This window comes from Gopherus flavomarginatus, chromosome 23, assembly GCF_025201925.1.
Source record: "Gopherus flavomarginatus isolate rGopFla2 chromosome 23, rGopFla2.mat.asm, whole genome shotgun sequence".
In the NCBI taxonomy this organism is placed as follows: domain Eukaryota; kingdom Metazoa; phylum Chordata; order Testudines; family Testudinidae; genus Gopherus; species Gopherus flavomarginatus.
Window position 1 is genome coordinate 7366198 of NC_066639.1, and position 24256 is coordinate 7390453.

At 50.9% G+C, this 24256-nt stretch overlaps 1 protein-coding gene across 7 annotated transcripts in view; it reads right to left on the reverse strand.

Moving 5' to 3' along the window:
- Positions 1–24256, reverse strand: part of LOC127039332 (zinc finger protein 569-like) — a 449001-nt gene that overhangs the window by 13005 nt on the left and 411740 nt on the right. For 5 of the 7 annotated variants that reach the window (XM_050932747.1, XM_050932743.1, XM_050932742.1 and 2 more), the window contains exons 3-6: positions 20538–20664; positions 13916–14029; positions 12286–13554; positions 5212–5300 (exon numbers count right to left, since the gene is read on the reverse strand). In XM_050932747.1, coding sequence (XP_050788704.1) covers positions 5212–5300; positions 12286–13554; positions 13916–14029; positions 20538–20664 — 1599 coding nt within the window. Of the gene's footprint in view, positions 1–5211; positions 5301–12285; positions 13555–13915; positions 14030–20537; positions 20695–24256 lie in introns of all 7 variants that reach the window. The other 2 variants (XM_050932749.1, XM_050932746.1) reach the window with 2 other exon arrangements.

Below are 24256 nucleotides of genomic sequence, written 5' to 3' on the forward strand. Positions count from 1 at the left end.
TTCCATGTAGCCACTGTTGGATGAATTTCAGGGTAAAGATTTTGCAGGCCAGTGAGAAAGCATTTAATGGTAGGGTGTCTAAAGAGTGAGTACCCATCCAATAGGTCACGGAAGGTGGTAAGCGCCACCAGGTGCACTTTGATGGAGCTGATTGAGAGTCCGTCTTGTTTTAGTTTCAGAAGATAGTCTAGAATGTTAGGGAGGATCACATTATTGGGTGCTAAATGGTTACGCGAGCACCAAAGAGCTAAATGTCTCCACTTCTGAAGGTAGGTTTTACGAGTGGAGTCTCTCCTACCGTGCAAGAGGACACGCTGGACCTGCTCGGAACAGGCTAGTTCATGGGTTTGGAACCACGAAGGAACCAGGCTGTGAGGTGGAGCTTTTGGAGCTGGGGGTGAAGGACTCGTCTGTTGTCCTGGTAAAGGATGTCTGGTCTGTTGGGGAGAGCCCATGGGTGACGGGAGGACATGCAGAGAAGGTGAAGGTACCACGTCTGTCTCGGCCAAGCCGGGGCAATAAGGATGACCTGGGCCTTGTCGTCCGTGATCTTCCGAAGAACACTGTGTAGTAGAGGGATAGGTGGGAAGGCATACAGAAGGCAGTTGTTCCACGGGATGACGAATGCATCCCCTAAGGATGTAGTCCTGAGTCCCGCCCTGGAGTAAAACGGAGGGCATTTCCGGTTTCGAGTCGTGGCAAAGAGATCTTTGGACAGCATGCCCCAGTGGGAGAAGAGCTGTTGGAGTACGGTGGGGTGCAGTTCCCATTCGTGTTCCATCGAGAAGTGTCTGCTGAGTGCGTCGGCAGTCGTGTTGTGACAGCCTTGTAGGTAGGAAGCGATGATCTGTATTCGATGTCATATGCACCAATTCCATAGTGGAATGGCTTCCATGCAGAGGGAATGTGATCGGGCTCCTCCTTGTCTGTTTATGTAATACATACCTGCTATGTTGTCTGTTAAGACTCGCAGGTATTTGTTCTTTATGACGGGAAGAAAGAAAAGGCATGCTCTTCTCACTGCTCTAAGCTCTAAGAGATGTGTAGACGTGTCTCTGATGCAGACCACCAGCCTTGTGCCCTGTGTTCCCCTAGATGTGCTCCCCAACCAATCAGGGAAGCGTCCGTGGTGAGCATGAGCGTTGGGGATCGTTGCTGGAAGCAAACCCCTGTGCAGAGGTTTTCTGGACTTGTCCACCATTGTAGGGAAGTTATAACATGAGATGGAGGAGTTAGCAACATCCCTAAGGGATGTCTGCTGGGTTTGAAACTGGAGTTGAGCCAGCCCTGGAGGCATCTCATATGTAGCCTGGCGTGTTGAACGACGAAGGTGGTAGCTGCCATGTGACCAAGGAGCTGTAGGCAGATTCTTGCTTGCGTCCTGGGATGAATAGAGAGCATATGTATGAGCTGCATGATAGCGAGGAATCTGTTGTATGGGAGCGAGGCCCTGCTCTGGGTTGAGTCGAGATGAGCTCCAATGAATTCAATCTGTTGCGTCGGTATCAGGGTAGATTTTTGAATGTTTATTTGGAGGCCTAGGCTGTGAAAAATGGAGATGGCGAAGCACGTAGCTTGAAGTGTCTCGCCATAGGAGTCGCCCCTGGTGAGGCAATCGTCCAGGTAGGGGAAAAATCTGACCTCGTGTTTGCAGAGATGAGCCACAACCATGGCTAGGGTCTTGGAAAAAACTCTTGGAGTTGTGGAGAGTCCAAAAGGGAGAACTCTGTATTGGAAGTGATCTTGACCGATTGTGAATCGTAGAAAGTGTCTGTGAGCTGGATGTATTGATATATGGAAGTAAGCATCTTGTAGGTCGAGGGCTGTGAACCAGTCTCCTTGATCCAATGCAGGTATTATTGTGCCCAATGTGACCATCTTGAATCTTTGTGTTCACAAATTTGTTCAGTTGGCGTAGATCTAGTATAGGCCTCCATCCCCCAGTTTTCTTCTGCGTTAGAAAGTAATGGGAGTAGAACCCTGTCCCTTGATGTTGCGCCGGCACAGGTTCCACTGCGCCTAGTTGCAGAAGGTGTGCCACTTCTGTGCAAAGTAACTGTTTGTGAGAGAGGTCCCTGAAGAGGGATGGGGAAGGGGAAAGGGTAGGAGGGTAGGATATGAACGGGATGGAGTAACCGGTCCGAACTATTTCAAGGATCCAATGGTCCTGTGTAATACGCTGCCAAGCATGTTGGAAATACTGGAGGCGGTGGCCAAATGGACAAGTAAGAGGTGGAATCAAGGGGTGGCCATGCAGACCCTCGACCAAAGCTTCAAAACTGTTGTTTATTGCCTGGTGGACGGAAGGTGATGGCTTGATTTTGATTTTGTCTGCGTTTGGAAGGTCTAATACGATTCCTACTTGCGTCATATGGTCTGGTTTGAGGGCAATAGTACTGATGTGTGCGTGGTCTTTGGTATGGTTGGCATCGTTGTCTCCTGGGAAGTGATGGCTGAATGCCCAGGGTGCGCAGTGTCGCTCTCGAATCTTTCATGGTGTAGAGGGTTCATCAGTTTTTTTTTAAGAGTTTGTCCTTATCAAAGGGCAGGTCCTCCACTTTGGTCTGGAGCTCTTTAGGAATGCCTGACGCAGAGAGCCATGAGAATCTGCACATAACCACAGTAGTTGCAGTGGTACAGGCTGCTATGTCTGCCGTGTCTAGGGACGCTAGTAGGGCCGTTCTGGAGATTAGTTCTCCCTCAGACAGGATTGATCTGAAGTCTGCTCTTCTGTCCTCTGGGATGTATGAGGCAAATTCGAGAAGCTTATTATAATTATCAAAATCATAGCTGGAGAGGAGAGCAGAATAGTTTGCAATCCTGAACTGTAGTGTAGAGGATGTATAAACCTTGCGGCCCAAGGCATCAAGGTGTCTAATGTCCTTGTCTTGTGGGGTTGGTCGATACTGTGACTGTTTAGTTCGCTGTGTAACTGCATCAATGACAAGAGCGTTCAGTGGTAGATGAGAACACAAGAAGTCTGTGTCCTTTGCAGGAACGTAGTATTTACGTTCAAACTTCTTACAAGTTGGTACTAGAGAAGCTGGGGTTTGCCAGAGGGTGTCAGCTGGTTCCACGAGCGCTTCATTTATAGGGAGTGCGATTTTCGAGGGCGCAGAGGGTTGAAGAATTTTGAGGAGTTTGTGCTGATTCTCCTGAACCTCTTCTAAGGGGATATCCTGACTGATTGCAACTCTCCTGAAAAGCTCTTGAAATTGTTTGCAGTCGTCCACGGACTGTGGAGGTGGAGGGAGGATGGTTTCATCTGAGGCTAATGGAGAGTTAGGGTTAGGCGAGTCAGGATATGGTGCTTAGCTCCCAGACTCTGGAGGGGGCTCAGGCACCCTGGAAGTGGATGGAGGAGAAGATTGAGGCACCGAAGGAAGATGATTGGTAGGAGGATTCTGCCACAGATACCACTGAGGCCAAGGCATGGGGTAGGATAACCCAGGCACTGCCCACGGAGGGGTGACGTAGGGAAACTGAGGCTGCTGGGCTTGAGCCGTGACCTGAGGTGGTAAAGGTGCCTGTGGAGGAGAAGCAGGAGGGGAGAACTCCACTTGCTGCTGTAGCTCAAGGTCACTGTCAGTGAAAGCCAGTTCAGGTGGAGAAAGTGGCAGGTCAAGAAAGGAGACCTCTGTGTCTGGGAGCGGAGAGTGAGGCTCAGGTGGCACTAGAAGGCACTTTGAGTGAGAAGCTGTTGTTCCTGGTCTCTAGGCTGATCTAAGCCTGCTCTCTGCTCTAGTTCTTTAGTAGGAGAGAGTGGCAGAGAGTGTCCTGCTGTGTTGAGCCTAGAGGTGCCCAGCAGGGGGTCTGCTGCTGATGTGCGGGCAGATGAGTGGCTGGGTGCCGACCCTCTTTGTGGTGCCGAGGCTGATCGCGCTGTCAGCACGCAGCTATTTTCGTCGCTGAGGCAGAGCGCGCTGGTGGCACCGCGGCCGCTTTTAGCGCTGAAACTGACCAGGCTGTAAGTGCCGCGGCTGTTCTGAATGTCGGAGCCAAACCCGCTGCCGGCACCATGGCCGTTGCCGGTGTTGAGGAGGAACGTGGTGCCGGTGCTGTAGCCTTCCTCGGTGCTGAAGAGGAGTGAATTGTCCGTGCCGCAGTCGTTTGCAGCGCTGAGGGGACCGAGTCAGTAGGTGCCTTCCCTGCGCGGGAAGTCTGGTCCCTGCCTCTAAGCTCTGTCAGAGTGGTTCCTGAGGCATTAAGAGAGGCTGAAACAGCTGTCTTTCTTGCTGTCAGCACAGGGTTAGGGATCTCGCCAGAGACCCCCTACACTTGTTAGAGTCTCGTCTGTGAGACTGTTGAGCTTCTTGCCTCCACTACAGGGAGGGTGAAGCAACACTCCTCACCAGTTCCGATCTGGCTGGGCAGCGTGTGGGGAGCGGGTTCTACCTTTCCCATCTCCGACAGCGGATGCAGGGATTTTTCCATCATGATGATCTTGAGGCGCATATCCCTGTCACGACAAGCTCTTGACTTGAGGCTCGCACAATGGAAGCACTTTGCGGGGATGTTGGTGTCCCCGAGGCACTTCACACAATGAGAGTAGCCATCTGAGTGTGGCATGGAGTCCTGACAGGAGATGCGTCTTTTGAAACCTGAAGGTCCTGGCATTATGAGTTATAGAAGAGACACTCAATGGGAGACAAGCCTGAGGGTTTTTTTTCTTAATAAAGTAACTAACTATGTAACTATACTAAAGGAAGGGAAACAACTGGGAAATAATTAATAATTATTTCTATGTTCTTTGTTACTGTTTCCTATAGAGATCAGGGAAGAGAAAGTAGTACTGCCCCGAGTCCCGTCTTCAGCCGAGGATGGTTGAGGAGGAATTGAGGAGGGTGTGGGGCGCACGCACTCAGGAAGATTCCAACTAGATGGGAGGTACCATCTGGGTGCGTGTGCCCCAACCAGGCACTGCTACTGAAAATCTCCGATCGACAGAGCCGGGACGCACCGTCACCTAGAGAGGAGCACCCACAGGGACAGCACTCGAAGAAGAACTAGAGTATTTCCACTGCCAAACCTCATGGGTCTGTTCCTAGAATCTAGGCCACTTATTAAATAACTCCCAGCAGGTTTAGCACACCTCTGTCCTCCTCCCTTTCTCCATCGTGTGCATTTCCTGCAAACCTTCCCATCTCTGGTGTATTTGCTGTCCCTCTCCCTCCTGGAGGAACCCAGCAGCAACCCCCTGATAATACGTAGCTGAACTGGCTCCTCTGCAGCCATTTCTCTCCCGTGTCCAACAAGAGGACGGGATGAACTGGAGTGAAACATGGACATTATTCCACAGCCTGGTAGGGTGAGAAGGGCAGTTGTGGAGCTTTCAGAACAGGCTTTAATTCATTTCACAGCATGATTCCCCCAGGCCCTTTCCATGCAGACACTCTAGAGTCTGCCATGCTGAGAAAAGACTTCATCTCTTTGTACAGTGTAGGCCTAGCCTCTTCTGCCAGGCTAAACCCATAGAGACATTTTTAACCTCCCTTCTCCCTCCCTCCATCCCATAACAAAGTCTCTGAACACAAGGCTAGAAAAAAGCAGAACCAAAGGAGTCACTGTGGGGGATTCCCTCAGACACTGACCCTATGGAAGCCACACCCCAGCAGGGGGAATATGGAGTCAGGAACTGGATTTTCCTCTGTCTGATACTCAACTTTTCTACAGGAAAGTGACTCTATCCAGGGTGCAGCAATACATCTTTCTGGGCAGATCAGAGATCTGGAAATCTTTCTCCAAACTCTTCTCTCTCATTGCCCCTTTCAATCTCTCTTTCTCCTTTTCCCATCTCCTCTCCCTGCTCGTCTGGTAGGAAAGTCCCATTCCTGGGTAGTTTGCTCCCCCATGGCTGGACTTGCTCCTGCAATTGCCAATGGGATGAGAAATGAGGGGGGTCTGTTTGTGCACAGTCATTTTAAGGCCAGACCCCAGCATTGTCCCTTCGTTCCTTTCAGTTACTTGGAATCTGGCTCAGAATTTAGTATTAACAGGGCCCAGGGCTGCCCTAGGGGGCTATGACAGTTGGAGAAAGTCATCCCCTGGGCCAGGCAGAGAACAAGCTTTAATTAAGGTCACTTCCCAGCACACAACCCCACTGGGGGAACAGCAGCTGCCAAATCTGGTCTCCCAGATCGCAAAGGAAGCTGCAGCATCTGACCCACGAAGCTGAACCCCAATATCTTCAGCAGAGAGGGATAGAGCATTTGAGCAGCTTCCCTCCTTTAGCTCTCTGGGAGAGCAGTTAATGAGAGCCCTTCCTCACAGAGAGAATTGCTAACCTCATTTGCCCCACTGTCCATCTGGAGTAACTCCTTGTCTTTCCATATAGTGACTCTGGATTAGCACTGGTCTCAATGAAATCAGATTTCAGAAATGAGTCCAGAATGCTGTGGAAGAGACTATTGTGTGGCAGTGCTGACCCCCTTCCCACCTCCCTCAACCCCCAGATCGAGAACAAGGACTGGGGGCACAAATTTTCTAAATGGAACCAAAAGTTCCTGCAGTTGTCAAAAGAGGAGAAAAGCAAAATCTGTGATTTCACACTAACAGTGTTTGATAAGTGGATAGAAGTTATCACAGTGACATGGCAGATGACTTGGGAATACCGGGTAGTGCTTGGAGCCAGGACTTTGGCACAAGTTGATCAGAGAGAAAGATCATGGTTAGTTGAAGTTCGCACAGCCAGGAGCCCACCAGATATTCCCTGGGACCCAACACCCAGAGTCCCTGGCCAGGGACCCCAGATACCCCTCAAAGCCCCAGCAGCCAAGGAATCCCCACCAGACCATGACTGTCAGGTTGGGAATCCCAAAGGGTTCCCCCCACCAAGAGCCCCCAGCAGCCAGAGACCCACCTACTGGGAACTCAGTTCCTCACTGCCTGCCTAGGACCCGCCCCCACACCACCACCAGCAGGATCTGCCATGCCATTTGTCTGAGAACCCCTCCTCCATCCAGCAGGACCCCTTGATGCTTTACAGTGGGACCCCTCATTCTGCTTGCCTGGCATCCCCTAACCTAACGCTGGGGACACTCTCCCCCAGTTCTGCGCACTGGGCATGGTAACAATCCAAGGAGCCAGCTGGGGAAGCCCAAACAGAGCCCCTGGCACAGCACCAGGCTCCCTCTAACCCCCTGTCCCACCTCCCCAAGAGACACCCACCCCTGCTGTTCTGCAGCCACCAGGCCCCCAGTGATACCCACCTCCAGGACCCATAGCCTCAGAGATGGGCACATCACAACCACCCCCTGAAACCCCAAACCTCCACAACCCACCAACCTGACTAGGGTACCCCCTGCCCAGCCACCCAGAGGCCTCTCCCTACCACAATGCCCCTTCAGCTGAAATCTCCCCACACAGACACCTTCCCCACCCGTGCAAGTGTTACTTCACCGAGTGTGAGAAGTAGATAGAAAGTTAATACCACTCCCTGCTGGCCAGTCACACAGGCAGAGGGAGCCCTGGGGATGCCTCTTTAACAGGACAATGGAAGGCCTGGAAGGAAAGAAAGGTAAGAAATGCCCGTGGCCTGTCACTAGCAAATAATGGTCACCATGGGTCCACCCTAGAGGTGGCTACATCTTAGCACAGGGGGAATCAACCCCTCACACAGACCCTTTGTCATGGGGTTTGGGATACTTCTGGACCCCGCTGCAAGCAGAGCGATGACCTCATTCTGTGCCAGCTGGAGAAAAGAAAAGGGTCCAATCAACCCTCCTGTTACCAGCTAGGAACCACTGATCCCCAAACAGAGGGAGGTCTCTGGCTTTGAAGTGTATTAAAGATGTGGCTGGTCTCTTTCATCGGCAAACATTTTAATACAAGGAAAGGGAGGAAGAAATGGTTCTCAAAGGAGAGGGGAAAGATCAACACCAGGAAATTTAATCCCCTGCAGCCTCCAGGATGGAGAATGATTCAGGGCAACAGGTTTCCTCCAAGAAAGGAGAAGTTGCTGGGATTGAGGAACATGGGAAACAGCCCCAAACATGCATTTGTATCGGGGGTGAGAGGCAAGTGGCACAAACAGGGACAGGATTCAATTAACTTCCCTCCGTTCCCGCATCCACCACTCCCCCCCCCGGGGAATTTCCTGGCTGCACAGAGACAATTCTATCCCCCGCCTCGTCCCACTGACCTTCCGCCCCCCGCAACTCCGGCTTCTCCCCCTTTGAATCCCGGCCCATGGCCGCTGATTGCCCCCTACACGGACCCCTGCCCCAACTGCCCCACAAGGCCCGCACCCCCTAACATCGCTGGTCCTTGTTCCCTAATACCCCTCTCTCGAGACCGCTGCCCCTAACTGCCCCTTGGAATCCCAGCCCCTATCTAAGCCTCCCTTCTCAACTACCTCCTCCTGAGACCCCCCCAACTTTCCCCCAGGACCCCACCCGCTACCTGTCCCCTGATAAACCCTTGGGACTTCTGTGCCTATCCAACTGCTGCCTGTCTCCTGACTGCTCTCCTGAACCTCCACCCCATCCAACCCTCCCTGCTCCCTGGCCCTTGACTGCCCCCTGGAACCCTCTACCCCTTCTCCAACCCCCAGCCCCCTTACCGTGCCACTCAGACCAGCATGTCTGGCTCTGCGCAGCTCCAGATACATTGCTGCCATTCTCCCCCACGGAGCACACAGCCAAGCCCCCTCCCCCCCAGCACCTGCCTTCCAGATTTGAACACCTCAAAATTCAGGAGTGCTCAAGCTCAGTTTGGGCAGCTGTTACTTCATTTCTCCCCAATCAAATATACTGATCCACTGTAATCTGATGTCAAAAAAGGAGAAAATTGAGCAAGAAATGCTTATTACAGGGGTCGGGAACCTATGGTACGCGAGCCAATTTTTGATGGCACATGGCTGCCTGCTGGGACTCCATGTGTCATTATAAATCCTGCTGATGCGGCAAGCCCCGGGGTCCGCGGTCTCACGCCGGAGCGCTGGACGAGTGCAGCAAGCCGCCGGCCCCTCTCACGCCTTCCCCCAAAGCCCTGCCGCTGCCTGCTGGGACTGTGCGCTGCTGCGGGACAGCGTTTGGCTCTGTGGGGAGGGAAAGACGCTCCCCGCTCACCCGGAGCCCTGCTGCCGCACGCACAGTGCTCTGAGGGGCAGGGCAGAGCAGGGCTGCGTGTGGGGGAGTGGCGGCGCCGACAGGGCACCGGCTGAGCGAGAAGCCTCATGGTAAGGGGGCCGGCTCCGAGGCTGGGCGGGGGGTTAGCTAAGGGGTGGGGACAGTCAAGGGACAGGGAGAAGGGTGGGTGGGATCGCAGGGGTTGGTTAGGGATGAGGGTCTTCAGAGGGGGCAGTCAAGGAGCAGGGGGGTTGGATGGGGCATGGGAGTCCCGGGGTCTTTTGGGGGTGGATAGGGGTCAGGGTAGTCAGGGAACAGGGAGCAAGGAGGGCCCTGTGGGAACAGCTAGGGTGGGGGGGGTCTCTGGGGGTGATGGTCAGAAGACAAGGAGCTGGGGGGGTTGGATGAGTCGGGAGTTCTGGGGGGGGGACTGCTAGGGGGCAGGGCTGTGGACAGGGGTTGGGACAGGCAGGGACTGGGGGGGTGTATTGGTTCAGAGTTCTGGGGGTCCTGTCAGGGGGCACAGAGCAATTAGATAGGCGTGGGAGTCCAGGGGGGTCTGTCTGGGTGTGGGGGTGTGGATAAAGGTTGGGGCAGTCAGGGGACAGGTAGGGGGTAGGGTCCTAGGGGGGCAGTCAGGAGATATGGGGCAGGGAGGCTTAAATAGGGGGTGGGGTCGCAGGAGGGAGTAGCTGGGACAAGGAGTGGGGGGTTGGGGTTTCTGAGGAGGCAGTACCTCAGCCCTCTGCCCTGAGCCCTGATCCCCCCACACACACTCAGCCCCCTGCACTGAGCCCTGCACCCCCACCCACACACCCTCAGGCCCCTGCCCTGAGCGCTGTACCCCCTAGTCCTCTGTTGACTCCTTGACCCCCCCCATGACCCCAGCCCTGACTGGCACCCCCACACATACCCAGCCCCCCTACCCTGAAACCAGCACCCTGCTCACATGCCTCCAGCCCTCTGCCCTGACTCTTGCACTCCCCCATTCCCAGCCGCACCCCCACATCCCATGCACCCCGCACCATCCCCACCCCGAGCACCAAATGGGAGTCACATTCCCACCTGCACCTGTGCTGTGCTGAGTCTTCATCTATTCACTCTCATTTAGGGGTTCGCATGCTGGTCATACTTTGTAATGTGTTTCAGAAGGTCTCTCTCTACAATTCTATATATTATATAACTAAACTAGTCTTGTATCGTAAAATAAACAAGGCTTTCAAAATGTTTAAGAAGCTTCATTTAAAATGAAATTAAAATGTTGATCTTAAGCCACCGGCCCGTTCAGCCTGCTGCTGGTCTGGGGTTCTGTTCACCTCAGCCGGCAGCGGGATGAGTGGGGCCTGCGGTCAGGAACCCAGCTGGGAAGGGTCTGGCAGCCAGAACCCCAGATGGCAGCAGGCTGCGTGGGGCTGGTGGCCAGGACCCCAGAATGGCAGAGGTCTGTACGGGGCCAGCAGCCGGGACCCCAGATCGGCAGTGGGCTGCGCGGGGCCAGCAACCAGGACCCCAGATCGGCAGTGGACTACGCAGGGCCAGCAACCGGGACCCCAGCTGGGAAGGGTCTTGCAGCCAGAACCCCAGACCGGCAGCAGGCTGTGCGGGGCCGGCACCTGGGACCCCAGACTGGCAGTGGGCAGAGCGGGGCCGGCAGCTGCGACCCCAGACCGGCAGCAGGCTGTGCGGGGCCGACAGCAGGGACCCCAGACCGACAGTGGGCTGAGCTGCTCAGGGGTTCTATCTGCCAGCTCCTGCCTGCCGAGATCCCCGCTGCCGGACCTGCTCAGCCTGGTACCTGTCTCGGGTCTCAGCTCTGCCCACTTACAGTGGGGACCTACCTTCTTCCTGGTTCTGGCCCATTCTCTTCCTCTCTCTGTGCTGAGCTGAGAGTAGGAGTGGACCGAGCACAGGGCTAAGGGTGACGGGTCTGGCCAGGAGCTAAAATGAAGGAGGGGGGCTCAGGGTTGGGGCAGCAGGTTTGGGTGTGGGGCCCTCACCGGGGCAGCTCCCATGTGGTATGAGGGGTGCAGGTGGGAATGTGAGTAGTGGTGCAGGGGCTCCCGTTTCGTGCTCGGGAGGTGGGGTGGGGATGTGCAGGGTGCATGGGATGTGGGGGTGGACTGGGGGTGTGGGGGGTGCAAGAGTAAGGGCAGAGGACTGGGGACATGAGGGGGTGCAGGTGTCAGGGTAGAGGAGCTGGGTATGTGTGGGGGTGCCAGTCAGGGCTGGGGTCATGGGAGGGGATCAAGGAGTCTATAGAGAGCTGGGTGGTACAGGGCTCAGGACAGGGGCTTGTGGGTGTGTGGAGATGCAGGGCTCAGAGCAGATGGATGAGTGTGTGGGGAGGGGGTCAGGGTTCAGGGCAGAGGGCTGAGTGACTGCCCCTCAGAACCTGCAACTCCCGCACTCTTGTCCTGACTACCCCTTCCTGGGACCCCTGCCCCTTATCCCGATTGCCCCCCAGGACCCTATCCCCTACCTGTCCCCTGACTGCCCAAATCCTTATCCACAACACCACACCCAGATACAGCCTCTGGACTCCCACACCTATCTAACTGCTCCCCGCCCCCTGACAGGACCCCCAGAACTCTGGACCCATACAAACCCCCCACTCCCTGCCTGCCCCAACCCCTTTCCACACCCCTGCCTTCTGACAGGACCCCCCAGAACTCTCAACTCATCCAACCCCCCAGCTCCTTGTCTCTTGACCACCTCCTCCAGAGAACCCCCCCACCCTAACTGCTCCCCCAGTACCCATCCTTCTCCCTGTCCCTTGACTGCCCCCACCCCTTACCCAACCCCCACCCGCTGGCCACGGACCTAGGGGAAGGTGAGGGAGGTGGCAGCGGCTTGCTGAGCTCGGGCCGGCACTCCGGCCTGGGACTGCAGACCCCGCAGCTTGCCATGTCAGCAGGGTTTTTAATGGCACACGGAGTCCCAGCAGGCAGCTGCGTGCCATTAAACATTGGTACACGTGCCATAGGTTGCCGACCCCTGAAATAAAGTATCACCTCCCCACCCTCAACCTTCCTTTTTGGCCCACCACTGTTTTGGTGGGGTGGCACTGGGGAAGGAGGGTTTGTTTCTGCAGGGCTGGGTAGCCCTGGGGCGGGGTGTTTCTACAGGGCTGGGAGATTTCGGCCCTCAGGTGTTTTCTTTGGTGTAATGTGGCCCTCGCCGCTTTACGAGTTGTGCAGGCCGGCGTAAGGTTTCTCACCTATGTCGATTCTCTGATGTTTGATAAGGTGTGAGCGCTGATTGAAGCTTTTTCCGCACTCAGAGCATGTGTAGGGCTTCTCCCTTGTGTGGATTCCCCAATGTGCAACTAGGGCAGAGCTCCGATTGAAGCTTTTCCCACACTCAGAGCAAGTGTAGGGAGTCTCTCCTGTGTGGATTCTCTGATGTGCGATAAGGTGTGAGCGCTGTTTGAAGCTTTTCCTGCACTCAGTGCAGGTGTAGGGCTTCTCCCTTGTGTGGTTTCTCCGATGTCTGATAAGCTTTGAGTGCTCACTAAAGCCTTTCCCGCACTCAGAGCATGTGTAAGGCGTCTCTCCTCTGTGGATTCTCCAATGTATGATAAGGCCTGAGCACTGTTTGAAGCTTTTCCCACACTCAGTGCACTTGTAGGGTGTCTCGCCTGTGTGGATTCTCTGATGTGTGATAAGGTTTGAGCGCTGATTGAAGCTTTTCCCACACACAGAGCATGTGTAGGGCGTCTCCCCTGTGTGGATTCTCTCATGTGTGATAAAGCGTGAGAGGTGTTTGAAGCTTTTCCCACACTCAGTGCACGTGTAGGGCTTCTCCTTTGTGTGGTTTCTCCAATGTCTGATAAGGTTTGAGTGCTCACTAAAGCCTTTCCCGCACTCAGAGTAAGTGTAGGGCATCTCTCCCATGTGGATTCTCTGATGTGTGATAAGGTTTGAGCGCTGTCTGAAGCTTTTCTCGCACTCAGTGCACATGTAGGGCTTCTCGCCTGTGTGGATTCTCTGATGTGTGATAAGGTTTGAGCACTGTCTGAAGCTTTTCCCGCACTCAGTGCACATGTAGGGCTTCTCGCCTGTGTGGATTCTCTGATGTGTGATAAGGTTTGAGCACTGTTTGAAGCTTTTCCCGCACTCAGAGCATGTGTAGGGTTTCTCGCCTGTGTGGATTCTCTGATGTGTCATAGGGTTTGAGCGCTGACTGAAGCTTTTCCCACACTCATGGCATGTGTAATGTGTGTCTTCCGAGTTGATTCTCTCACTTGAAATAAGGTCTGAGAAGCTACTGAAGTTTTCCTCTGGCCTCTGCTCAGTCTCACAGGCTTTTTCTTTTTCTGGGCGTGCACAAATCCCAGAAACACTCCCTTTGGATCTTCCTGGTAATGTCCCATGTGCTTCTATTTGCTCAGCATCTTCCTGCTGGGGTTTCTCCTCCTTGTTATCACTCACTATCCCATCACCTGATGGCAGACAGAGAGAATCCAGACATAGATCACTCCCTGCGCCTGAGAGAAAGAAAATCTCAGAGAGAGGAATGGAAAAAGGGATGAACAATCCAAAATGTGTGAGAGAGATCAAACCTAGCTGGAGCTGATTTTCCCCAAGCCCCTCCCCAGAGGAGAGAGGAAGGGATCAGTTTTGGTCTGCATCTCACCAGAACTCGAAGGGGAAAGCGAGATTGGGGAGGGACTTGCTGCCAGTTGTTAGTCAGGATACGTGGGAAGCCATGAGTGACATCTACCTAATGATTCCACATCTGCAGAGAACAATCCTGAACTAGGGACAGCTCACACGGTTTTTGTAGGGCATCCCAAATGTTTCCTGTATTCACAGACAGTTCTTGAGTTGGTTTAACCACTTCCTCACCTGTGTAGGCAGCTCTCGGGAGCACTTCTTTCTCAGAGACTTGGAGATCTGGGACCCACGGCTCTTCCCCTCGTTCCAGGTGCAAAATGACACTAGGTTTGGAAACTGGAAACTCTATTCAGGGCAAAGAAAAAAAGGGAGGTCAGTGGAATTGGTGGGATACTTATTACAAAACCTATTCCAAACTTTTAAGCCCAGCTCATTTTGAAGCAGTAACATCCCAAGGCCAGCTTCCTTGGCTCAAAGTACCAGGAGAGTTGTTATTATTCTAAAATCATCTTCATTATCTTAGTGCCTAGGGACCAACTAACAGTGGGTCCCCACTGTGCTAGGCAAAATACAAACAGAGAATAGTAGATAGCCCACGCCCTGAAGAATTTACAATCTAAATAGACAAGACAGACACAGAATGGAGGAAGGGGTAGAACCCACTGTTAGAATGGAGGTATTCAGGCCTGTCTGTAAAGCCTAGACTTTAAGAACTTACAAGTATTTTTATCACTTAGCTAGTTACAGGAGTATGAAAAGAAAGAATCAAAATCTCAGTCCACCTGCGTGTGGGCCTTCTCTCACTAGACTAGTCTGAGGATTTGATCTTAGGCTAAGGCAGTGGTCCCCAAGCTTTTTCGTCTGGCGGGGACTGGACGATAAACCACCAAGGATTGTGGCAGGAGGACAAGCATCCGCTGAAATGCCACCGAGAAGCGGCAACATCAAGAGGCATCGCCGCCGAAATGCTACTGATTTTTGGCTTCATTTCGGCGGTGACACCTCTTGATGAAGCTGCTTCTCAGTGGCATTTTGGCAGATGCTCTTCCGCAGGCCACTACGTGGGTGCACATTGATGCCCTCGTGGGCACCATGGCACCCACAGACACCATGTTAGAGACCCCTGGGCTAAGGCCTTTGGCTAAACAGCAGGGACAGCCATAAGCTGGGAAGCGAACGGTCATATCCTCACATCCCAAACTAGTCACATTGGAATAAGGTGCTATTGGGCTCTTAGGAATACGATCCTGTCCAGATACTGCCCATCACCAACATATAAAGAAACAGAACTTAAGATGGATAAAGGAGACTTAGTTTGACAGTATCCGGTCTGGCAAGATATCACTTATCAATGTCTCTGGCTGTGTAACCCTCATTTCTGTATTGTTCTATCTTTATGGCCCCCACTTTTCTGTTGCTTATGTGTCTGGTAGTCTAATTCTTTCTCTCTTCTGTACAATTAATTGTGTTAGGTGTAGCTGAGAATATTACTATATAAACTGGGGTCAAACAGGAGGGGGAAGGGAAATTGGAATCATGTTTGTTAAGTGGGGGGAATGGGAACAGGGACACAGGCAAGGTTCTGCGGTGTCAGAGCTGGGAAGGGGCACACAAGGTAAATGCTCTTTGGCGTCACAGATGGGCAGGGAGACACAGGGTAAATGGTCTGTGGCGTCAGAGCTGGGAAGGGGAACGTGACGGGTTGAGTCACAGAAATCCCTTGGGACTGCCACTTGATGTGCTGAGACTACCTCTGAGCCCATTTTCCCTGCAAGCTTGGGACTTCAGTACGGTCTTGGTGAGCCAGACATGCCAGCCTGCTGCAACACAGACACAGGTCTGAACCATGTCCCCCAAAAGCTGCAGACTTCACTGAAAACAGTTTAAAGAAGTTCTCCTCTCTCCAGCAGGTACCCAGTTCCCAATGGGATCCCAACCCCAAACAAATCCCTTTTACTCTGTATAAAGCTCATACAGGGTAAATTCATAAAGTATCCACCTTCTCTAACACTGACAGAGAGATATGCACAGCTGTCTGCTCCTCCAGCTACCAATTACTTGCTCTGGGTTAATTAATAAGCAAAAGCGATTTCATTAAATATAAAAAGCAGAATTCAAGTGGTTCAAGTAATAACAGACAGAATAAATTTCATCTGCAAATTTGACACCATCAGCTCAGGATTGAACAAAGACTGTGAATGGCTTGCCAATTACAGAACCAGTTTCTCCTCTCTTGGTTTTCACACCTCAACTGCTAGAACAGGGCCTCATCCTCCCTGATTGAACTGACCTCGTTATCTCTAGCTTGCTTGCTAGCACACATATATATACCTGCCCCTGGATATTTCCATTACATGCATCTGAGGAAGTGGGTATTCACCCACGAAAGCTCATGCTCCAAAACCTCTGTTAGTCTATAAGGTGCCACAGGATTCTTTGCTGCTTTAGACAGAACAAAGTAAATTACCAAGGGAAATAAAACAAAAACACGCAAACTTAAACCTAATACAGTAGCAACTGAATACAGATGATAATCTCACCCTCAGAGATGTTCCAATAAGCTTCTTTCACAGACTAGACTCCTTTCTAGTCTGGGACCAATCCTTTCCCCTGGTACAGTCCTTCTTCTAGCTCAGCTGGTAGCTAGGGGATTTCTCCTGACTGCAGCCCCCTTTGTTCTCTTCCACCCCTTTATACACCTTTGGCACAAGGCGTGAACCTTTTCTCTCTTTGGTCCCTGCCTCCTTTTAAATGGAAAAGCATTGGAAGCAATGGAAAAGCATTGGAAGCAATGGAAAAGGTTTAAGATGGATTCCAGTACCAGGCGACATGGTCATATGTCCTGTGAGGTCCCTTCTTCCTGGCCTGACTCACAGGCAGGCTTGCAAGTAAACAGAGCAATTGTCCTAGTTGATGGGAGCCATCAAGATTGTAAACGTACATTAATGGCCCACACTTTGCATAACTACAATAGGAGGTCAGACTTACATGTTATAGTCCTACTTTCAGCTATACGAATGATACATTCATACAGCTAGGATGAACACATTCAGTAAATTATAAGCTTTGTAATGATACCTTACAAGAGACCTTATGCATGATACACATTCCAGTTATATTATATTCATACTTATTAGCATATTTTCATAAAATCATACGGAGCGCATAATAGCATATTTTCATAAAATCATACGGAGCGCAACATCACAGGCGACACGGGGTAAACACTCTCGACGTCACAGCAGGGAATGGAACACTATGGAACCATCTCTATTGACAAATAGAGATAAGCCCAACTGGTGTGAAGGGCTTTGGAATATGCTTGCTTGGAAACCAACCCCAATAAACATCGCATTCTCTGCATTTCAGACTTCTGATCATTTGCTGCTTGTTGTCTGCGTGACAAGAACCAGGGAAGTGGGAAGGTGAAGGGAAAACACTAACAAAACTGACATGACCTGATAACTAAGATGTAAATCTTTAAGGAAGGTTTTATAACACTTTGGAACAGATCAGGGATTCCCATGAGGACTGATGAGGGGGCAATGGTAAATACATATTTAGATCCTTTTCCTGTTTTATATCTTATCCTCATAAGGCTTAACCTCTCGCACTGTCATGGATCCATAGGATCTCTGCAATGCCCTGGTTTTTAAATAGTCCTTGGGTGGTGCCCCTTGTGTGCGCCAGACTCCCAAGGGGTTCCACTCTTCCACAAGGACAGGCCATGTAGCTTCAACACCTGAGACTGAGCCTCTGGCTTCAATACTCCCATTTCAACCTGCGAGCTCTGCCAGCAGGTCCAGCTGAACTACACTCCTATTCAGAGACTGTTCCTCAGTCATGCTTCAATGCACATCAGAAATCTTGCTGTGACACTGGGCAGACTTTTAAAACATAGCAGGGTTTATTAGTCAACCGACACACAGCACTGGAAAGTCTTTTCATTAGCACAGAGAAGCAAAGACGACAATATAGTCCATACTGACCAATGTCATTGAGCTAAGCTGCTGTAGAAAACTGTTTTGTTTCCTCTCACTTTGCCTGTCCACTTGTCTTCGCTCCGGTAGAGCTCCCTGCATCTGCAAGCCCAGTTCCTCCTCTTCCCAAGAGCATAACGAGTTCATGGATGCTTCACTCAGCTAAGTGGAGATCCTCCCATGGACAGGTGACAATTATTTCCTTGTCTCTGTTGGGTATTCCACTGATGTAAGTTGGTCCCAGACAGTCCTTAATGACCCAGTCATATCACCCCACCACAGCTATGTGACAACACACCTCACATCTCCTGCTCTTTACAATCATACCAATACCAATCACAGCAGGAAACTGAGGTGTGTATTGGCATCATACAAGTATCACCAAAAGTCCCACCTCTATCTCAGACACACTGCTCACAGCCTCTGGAGAGAAAGCAAAGCACAGGAACTGGAAGTTAATCCAGCAAACACAGTGGAGGATAAGCTGCAATCCTCACACACTGGTCAAAAAGGAGACGTATGTGGGTCCCTGCCCATAGAGAGGGGCTGCCTAGCGGTCTGATACCTGAGGAGCCATTCCTTGAGCAGACCATGGAGGCAGGTCAAAGGCTTAGCTACCCCTGAACTGTGACACTGCAAAAGCACATTTTGGGGAATTAGGAAATCCAGTGACTCAGGTGTAATGGGAGGGAGAATTAAACTCCCCCAGTGTGTGGACAAGGCTAGGGAATTAAATATTAAAACTCAGGAGCAACACCCTCTAATTCTTCTGGAAAAGGTGATTGTAAGAAACAAGAACTGGGCCACGCAACCTCAGAAGGAACAGCCTCAGAGGTCCAAAGAGCCTGGAGGGAAGATAGCTTGTGGCTGCTGCAGATGGGGAGAGAAGGACACAGGACTCTCTCCAAACTCTCACTCCCGTTGACCCTGACCGGTTTTTGTCACCTAGGACCTACTCCCATGTCATTTGGGTAATTTTATGCTCGCTAGAGGTAAACATTATCTGAGTATTGCTTATTAGCTTGGAACATGCGTGGAGGGGCAAGGAGGTGAACATAGATAAATGGGTTATTAAGCTTGCTACAGTTAAGGGCCTTGTATTAGGTGGAGGCTTTGTGGAAGAAATTATGCTGAAGTCTGGGATTTACCTGAACAGGCCTAAGGAGAGAATCCCAGGTCAGATATTTTGCAACTTCATTTTGACACTCTAAGGAGTAACTACAAACAGGTGCAATACAGAATTCTGAGAGAAGGAAGTTTGGGGCAGGCTTTAGCAATCAGGTTGCTATGCGCTATCTCAGCAGTTCGACGCATTTATATATTGGAATTATTAATAACTAAGTGATGTAAATCATGAGTATTAAGGCTTGATGCTAAATGATGGACTTCACAAAGGCCACATATGGGTTGGGGCAGCTATTGACATTCCAGTAATCAGAGTAAAGGAGCAGATATGGTATACAGCCAACCTATTACCATAAGGAAGTGGATAAATTACCTTTCCTTGTGACTATTTTCTTCATTTTGTCGGGTCCCTGAGACAGTGTAAACTGAAGCAGGGCCTCCCTTCTGATGGCCTCCCTTGCCCCTAGACCTTTGTTTCCAATGGTGTTCATAACTTGAAAGTATGCACAGTGCAAGACCCTCTTTACTGTACTGATCTTAGTCTAATTGTTATGTGTATTGATCCTTGCTTATGATTTCAATTATAACTGTCTCTATGAAATCAAGTTTCTGTCTGTTTCACCAAATTCCATCTTCTCAGTTAAGTTTGAGGAGCCATGTACAAGGGCAAGTTGTACCTCAACATGTAAACTTATAGGTGCAAAAATTGTACAGGCTACACTACCATCCTGTGATATCATCAACATTGGCGCCTCGGTAGTGGCAGTGCTATGGGAGGGAGGAATGCAGCAAGGACTCAGGATCAGTGGCCGGGGTCGCTGTGCATAGAGATGGGGAGGTTATATGGGGAGGGAGGTAATGAGTGGGAGAGGGTGGCAAAGAGTTAAAATAGTATTTGGGGGAGGAAACGTATAATGAAGTGAAACTGAACAGAAAGAAAACTGGAGTGCAGGCTCGAAAGCAACAAAGTTTGAGTAGGGATTCGGGGTTAAAGGTCTGGGATCCCCAACAGCTCTAGATCCCCAAACTTCTCCTTCCTCCCACTGACCCACCCAGCTCACTTCCTGGGTGCCCCTCCTCCACACACCCCTCCTCTTCGTCTCATTACTCTCAACCGGTACCACCTCCCGCCACCTTGGGAGCTTCTTGTGTTCCCTCCTCATCTCTTACTACCTCCTTCTTAGCTCTAACCCTGCACACACCCTCCCCATGTCCTGGCACCTCAGAATAAGCTACTCTCCCCTTCCTCTCCTCCTCTCACACGGCTCTGGTCTCCTTTCACCGTTGGGCTCTTGAATGGCAACATTATACTCACTTCTATTGAAAGAGGAGCTCATCTGACTGCCACACAAGCCATGCATCAGTCATACACCTATTTACTCAGTTTAGAATTCTACAGGAGGCATATTTTCCTCTTAAAAAGACTGAATTTTTAATAATTTTAAAACATTTTTATGTTTTATTTATTTATAATTTTATTAATTTTAAAAAAGTTATTACTGTAGTTATTAATGTAGCCAATAAGGAATTAGGCTACATGTAGCCAATAAGGATACATTAAATGCAATTTCAAAACGACTGATGACAAATGTCTAAAAATTATTCTAGTGGGTGGGAGATAAGGCAAAAAAAGGCGGGCAAGGAAACTTGTCGAAACTTGGATGATGAATCAAGGTACAAGGTTATTACTACTCAGGTTCTTCAGAGACCCCACAGCTTCTAATAACCCGGGGGACAGGACTCCTTACCCAGCGAGGTCACTGTCTCATAGTTCTCCTGCATGACATCCCTGTAGAAGGCTCTCTGAGTGGGGTCCAGCAGAGCCCCCTCTTCTCTGGAGGAATACACAGCCACTTCCTCGAAAGTCACCGGCCCCTGAAAGAGCGAGAGTCCAACACTCAGCACCTCCTGCCCCACACTCATGTGGGGAGAGGAGCCAATCAAATGGAAGCTCTGGGTGACTCACAGTCAGGAGTCCCACCCACACCCCACTCAGAGCAGCCAGGAAACGCCAGGGTGAGGGGACGAAGCGAGAGCCCCTTGTCTCTCCCAGCAGCTCCATCACCCCACTACTAGCCACAGACTGATACAGGAGATGGAGGCCCTAGCAGGGTGCAGGGAGAGTTCGCTGGCAGGGAGCCCAACACTGTTCTCATTGTAAAGAGCTGGACAGGGCCAGACTTAGTGGAGAGCAGACTACATGATGGTCCAGGGGGGCCTTGCTGAGGAGGTTCCTCCAGCAGGAGTGTCCTGTCTCTCCTCTCCCCACTTCTCTTCAGCTATCTGCCCTACAACTGTTCCTGCAGCCCTGCCCCCTCCCCACACTTGGAGCTGCCCCTGCCAAGCTGCTCCCAGGAGCCTCCTGTGTGCTGCGCAGGGGGGGTTGCTGATGTCGGGGTGGCCCCACCCTGCTGCCTCTGTGCCCAGTATCTGCTGAGCTGAGCTGAGGTGGGGGGACAAGATTCTGTGCTGCTGCTTCTGGGTCAGGAGTGGGAGCTGCTGGCCCCTGCTGCTGTGTGAACGAGCCGTCGGACTAGTGAGTGCCGCTGTGCTGGAAGTGACAGCGGGCTGTGTCTCACACTCCCCCAACACATACATACACACACACCCCACAACAGACACTTCAATTACTGTTATTACTTTTTACTTCCTGTCAAAATGCACAAAGTACATATAGTCTCTGTAATTTTATTCTTTCACATTTGGTCAGGATGACAGTGCTCTTAGTTTAGCTTTTTAACTGGTCTGTGCATTTCATCATTTTAATTCTGTCTTATGCTTAAATTCAGTTCTTTGAGTAACGAGTTCTAAAATGCCTCACCTGTCCTGGCTGGAGTAATTATCATTATTACTGTTATTACTGTATTGTGCTTTGTCATTCATTATTTAAAATGCTACTAGCAAACAACAGACTGTACATTTTGCTTGTACTTACCTTATCAGGGCTTGATTGAAAAAAATTAGCTAAACTCAAAACTTCAGACACTGTGCAGATGAAGATCACTTATCTTCAGATTGTACTTTTAGTCTGTGATGAAGCAGGAAGTGGGGAGGATTGACCTGGGGAAGTTGCGGGGGTGTTTTACTGGGGACTGTCTGCATTGGGGATGGGATACCAGGGTGTGACGTCACTTGAGGGACAATAGCTGAGCATGTAACTTGAGCCCAAGGGGGTGATGAGGCCACGTGACACCTTCTGCAATGGAAATTGGACAAAGGCTGGAGAAGGAGCCGAGGGTGTGACTGGAAGAGACGGCTGAGGGGATTTTTCAGTTTGGAGCTGGCTGGGGAACTGAGTCTGGCTCCCTACCCCCGACCCCAAGATGGACCTGACCAAGGGGTCCTGTTGTCTGTACCTACAAGCTCTGGTTTGACTGTGTTCCTGTCATCTAATAAACCTTCTGTTTTACTGGCTGGCTGAAAGTCAGAGTGAATGGCAGGAAGTGGGGGAATTGCAGGGCCCTGTCTCCCCCAAACTTCATGGTACAGTTAAATCTGGAAAGTAACTTAAAATTCCTATGAAAATAAATGCAGTTCCAAGTACGATACTAATAGCAAAGATGGAGTCAAATGTTAGTGTCACATACATGACTGTGATCAGTAAACATAAATGCCAAAATAACTATAAAATAAATTCCCGTTCTTAATAAAAGAGAAAAAACCTTAATCACATATGTAAATTAAGTAAATATGTTTTCAGTGGAGTGAAAAACAATTGACTAAAATAGAGGAGATGGCGGCAGTAACACAGAGCGCGTCTGTTCAGTAAAATCAGCTTCCTTTCTCTATATTTATTTATCTCTGCTAAAGAGAGGGTGCAAAGTATCAAACTTGTGTTTCTGACACCTGCATTAAAGCTCCAGAACTGATACCTCAAGGCTTGGGATGGGAATATCTTGCTGTGTTATCTCCTGATTGTTCTAAATTTACTCTTAAATTTAATATGTGGCTGTAATTGGAGTCAGTATATATTTATCTTTCTTTACATAACAATGAGATACAGTGCTCATCAGTGAATTTCTAAGTTATTTTCAGTAAAAAATGCTACAGTTTTCAGGTGCCTCAGTAGCCCCTGAGATCACAATTCAAGTTGCCCCTCTCCACAAAATCTGAAATGGTCCCTGGTGAGCCAGGAGCAGCCACAGAGCTGCAGGGTATCTGGGGCTCTAGCAAGATGCAGCCCCCGTGTAAGAGCAGAAAGCCCGTCGTGAGCTGCAGGCAGAGCACCGGGCACCACAAGCCACAGCAGCAGTGTAGGAGTAAGGGTGGGAACGGCAGCCAGTGATTTTAGTTTACTGTTCATTTACTGTTTGGTATTATAAATAACTAACACGTTATGTCATACAGAATCACTGTATGCTAAATAGGGAATCGATCAATCAGTGTGTAGCAAGAATAATCATGTACTCGGTATCTAAGTAAATAAGGTTGAAACACAAGGCCTGTAGGCTGAAACCTGAAAGATTTTAGTTTCGCTATTTTAGGCCTTGGAGCTAAGAAACACTGACAGAAGTAAATGGCCGAGGAATAACCTGATGCCCTAAGACGATGGGAGAAGAGGTACCAAGTGGTAATAGGGTGAACAATTAGCCAGAAGATTAATTTTAAATAAAAAAATTCTGTAAGGCACATTTGGAAACAGAGGTGCCTTTAACCACAAGATACAGGTGGTGCATCAATGCTAATGAGGTATAATCAGAACCATATTATAAAAAGGGGGTGCCCAGAGCGGGAAAATTGAGCTCCCTACGGAACCATCCCTCTACTGATGATCATTCCACTAGAGACACATCACACCCTAATACTATTGTTCAGGATGTGAGTAGAAGCAGAGTTGTAACTTTTTCACAGGTCTTTATAGAATGTCTATATCAGGGGTCGGCAACCTATGGCACGCGTGCCAAAGATGACACGCGAGCCAATTTTTAATGGCACGCTGGAGCCTGCCAGGACTCCAGCATGCCACTAAAATTCCTGCCCAGCCCGGCGCGCTCTCCTCTGTCTCCACTTCCTCCACGGAGGCAGGGAGCAGAAGCATAGCCGTGCGCACGGGGTGGGCAAATGGCCCCACTCTCCCGGCACGGCAAGCAGTGGGGTCTGCGCTCCGGGGCAGAGCGCAGCAAGCTGCCTGCCCCTCCCCCGCCTTCTCCCCTCCCCTGGATCCGCGCCGCTGTGCGCAGCGCTCTGGGGCTTGGGGCTGTGCGCTCCCGAGGGCAGCATTTGGCTCTGCAAGGGGGCAGACATGCTCCCCGCTCAACCGGAGGGGCGGGGCTGTGTGCTCCCAAGGAGCAGGGTATCCAGCTCTGTGTGGAGCCTCATGGTAAAGGGCCCAGAGCTGGGGAGGTTGGATAAGGGGTGGGGGCAGTTAGGGGACAGGGAGCAGGGTGGGTTGGATGGAGGGGTCGGATGAGGCATGGGAGTCCCAGGGTTTGTGAGGGGGCAGGGGGTGGATAGCGGTCAGGGGACC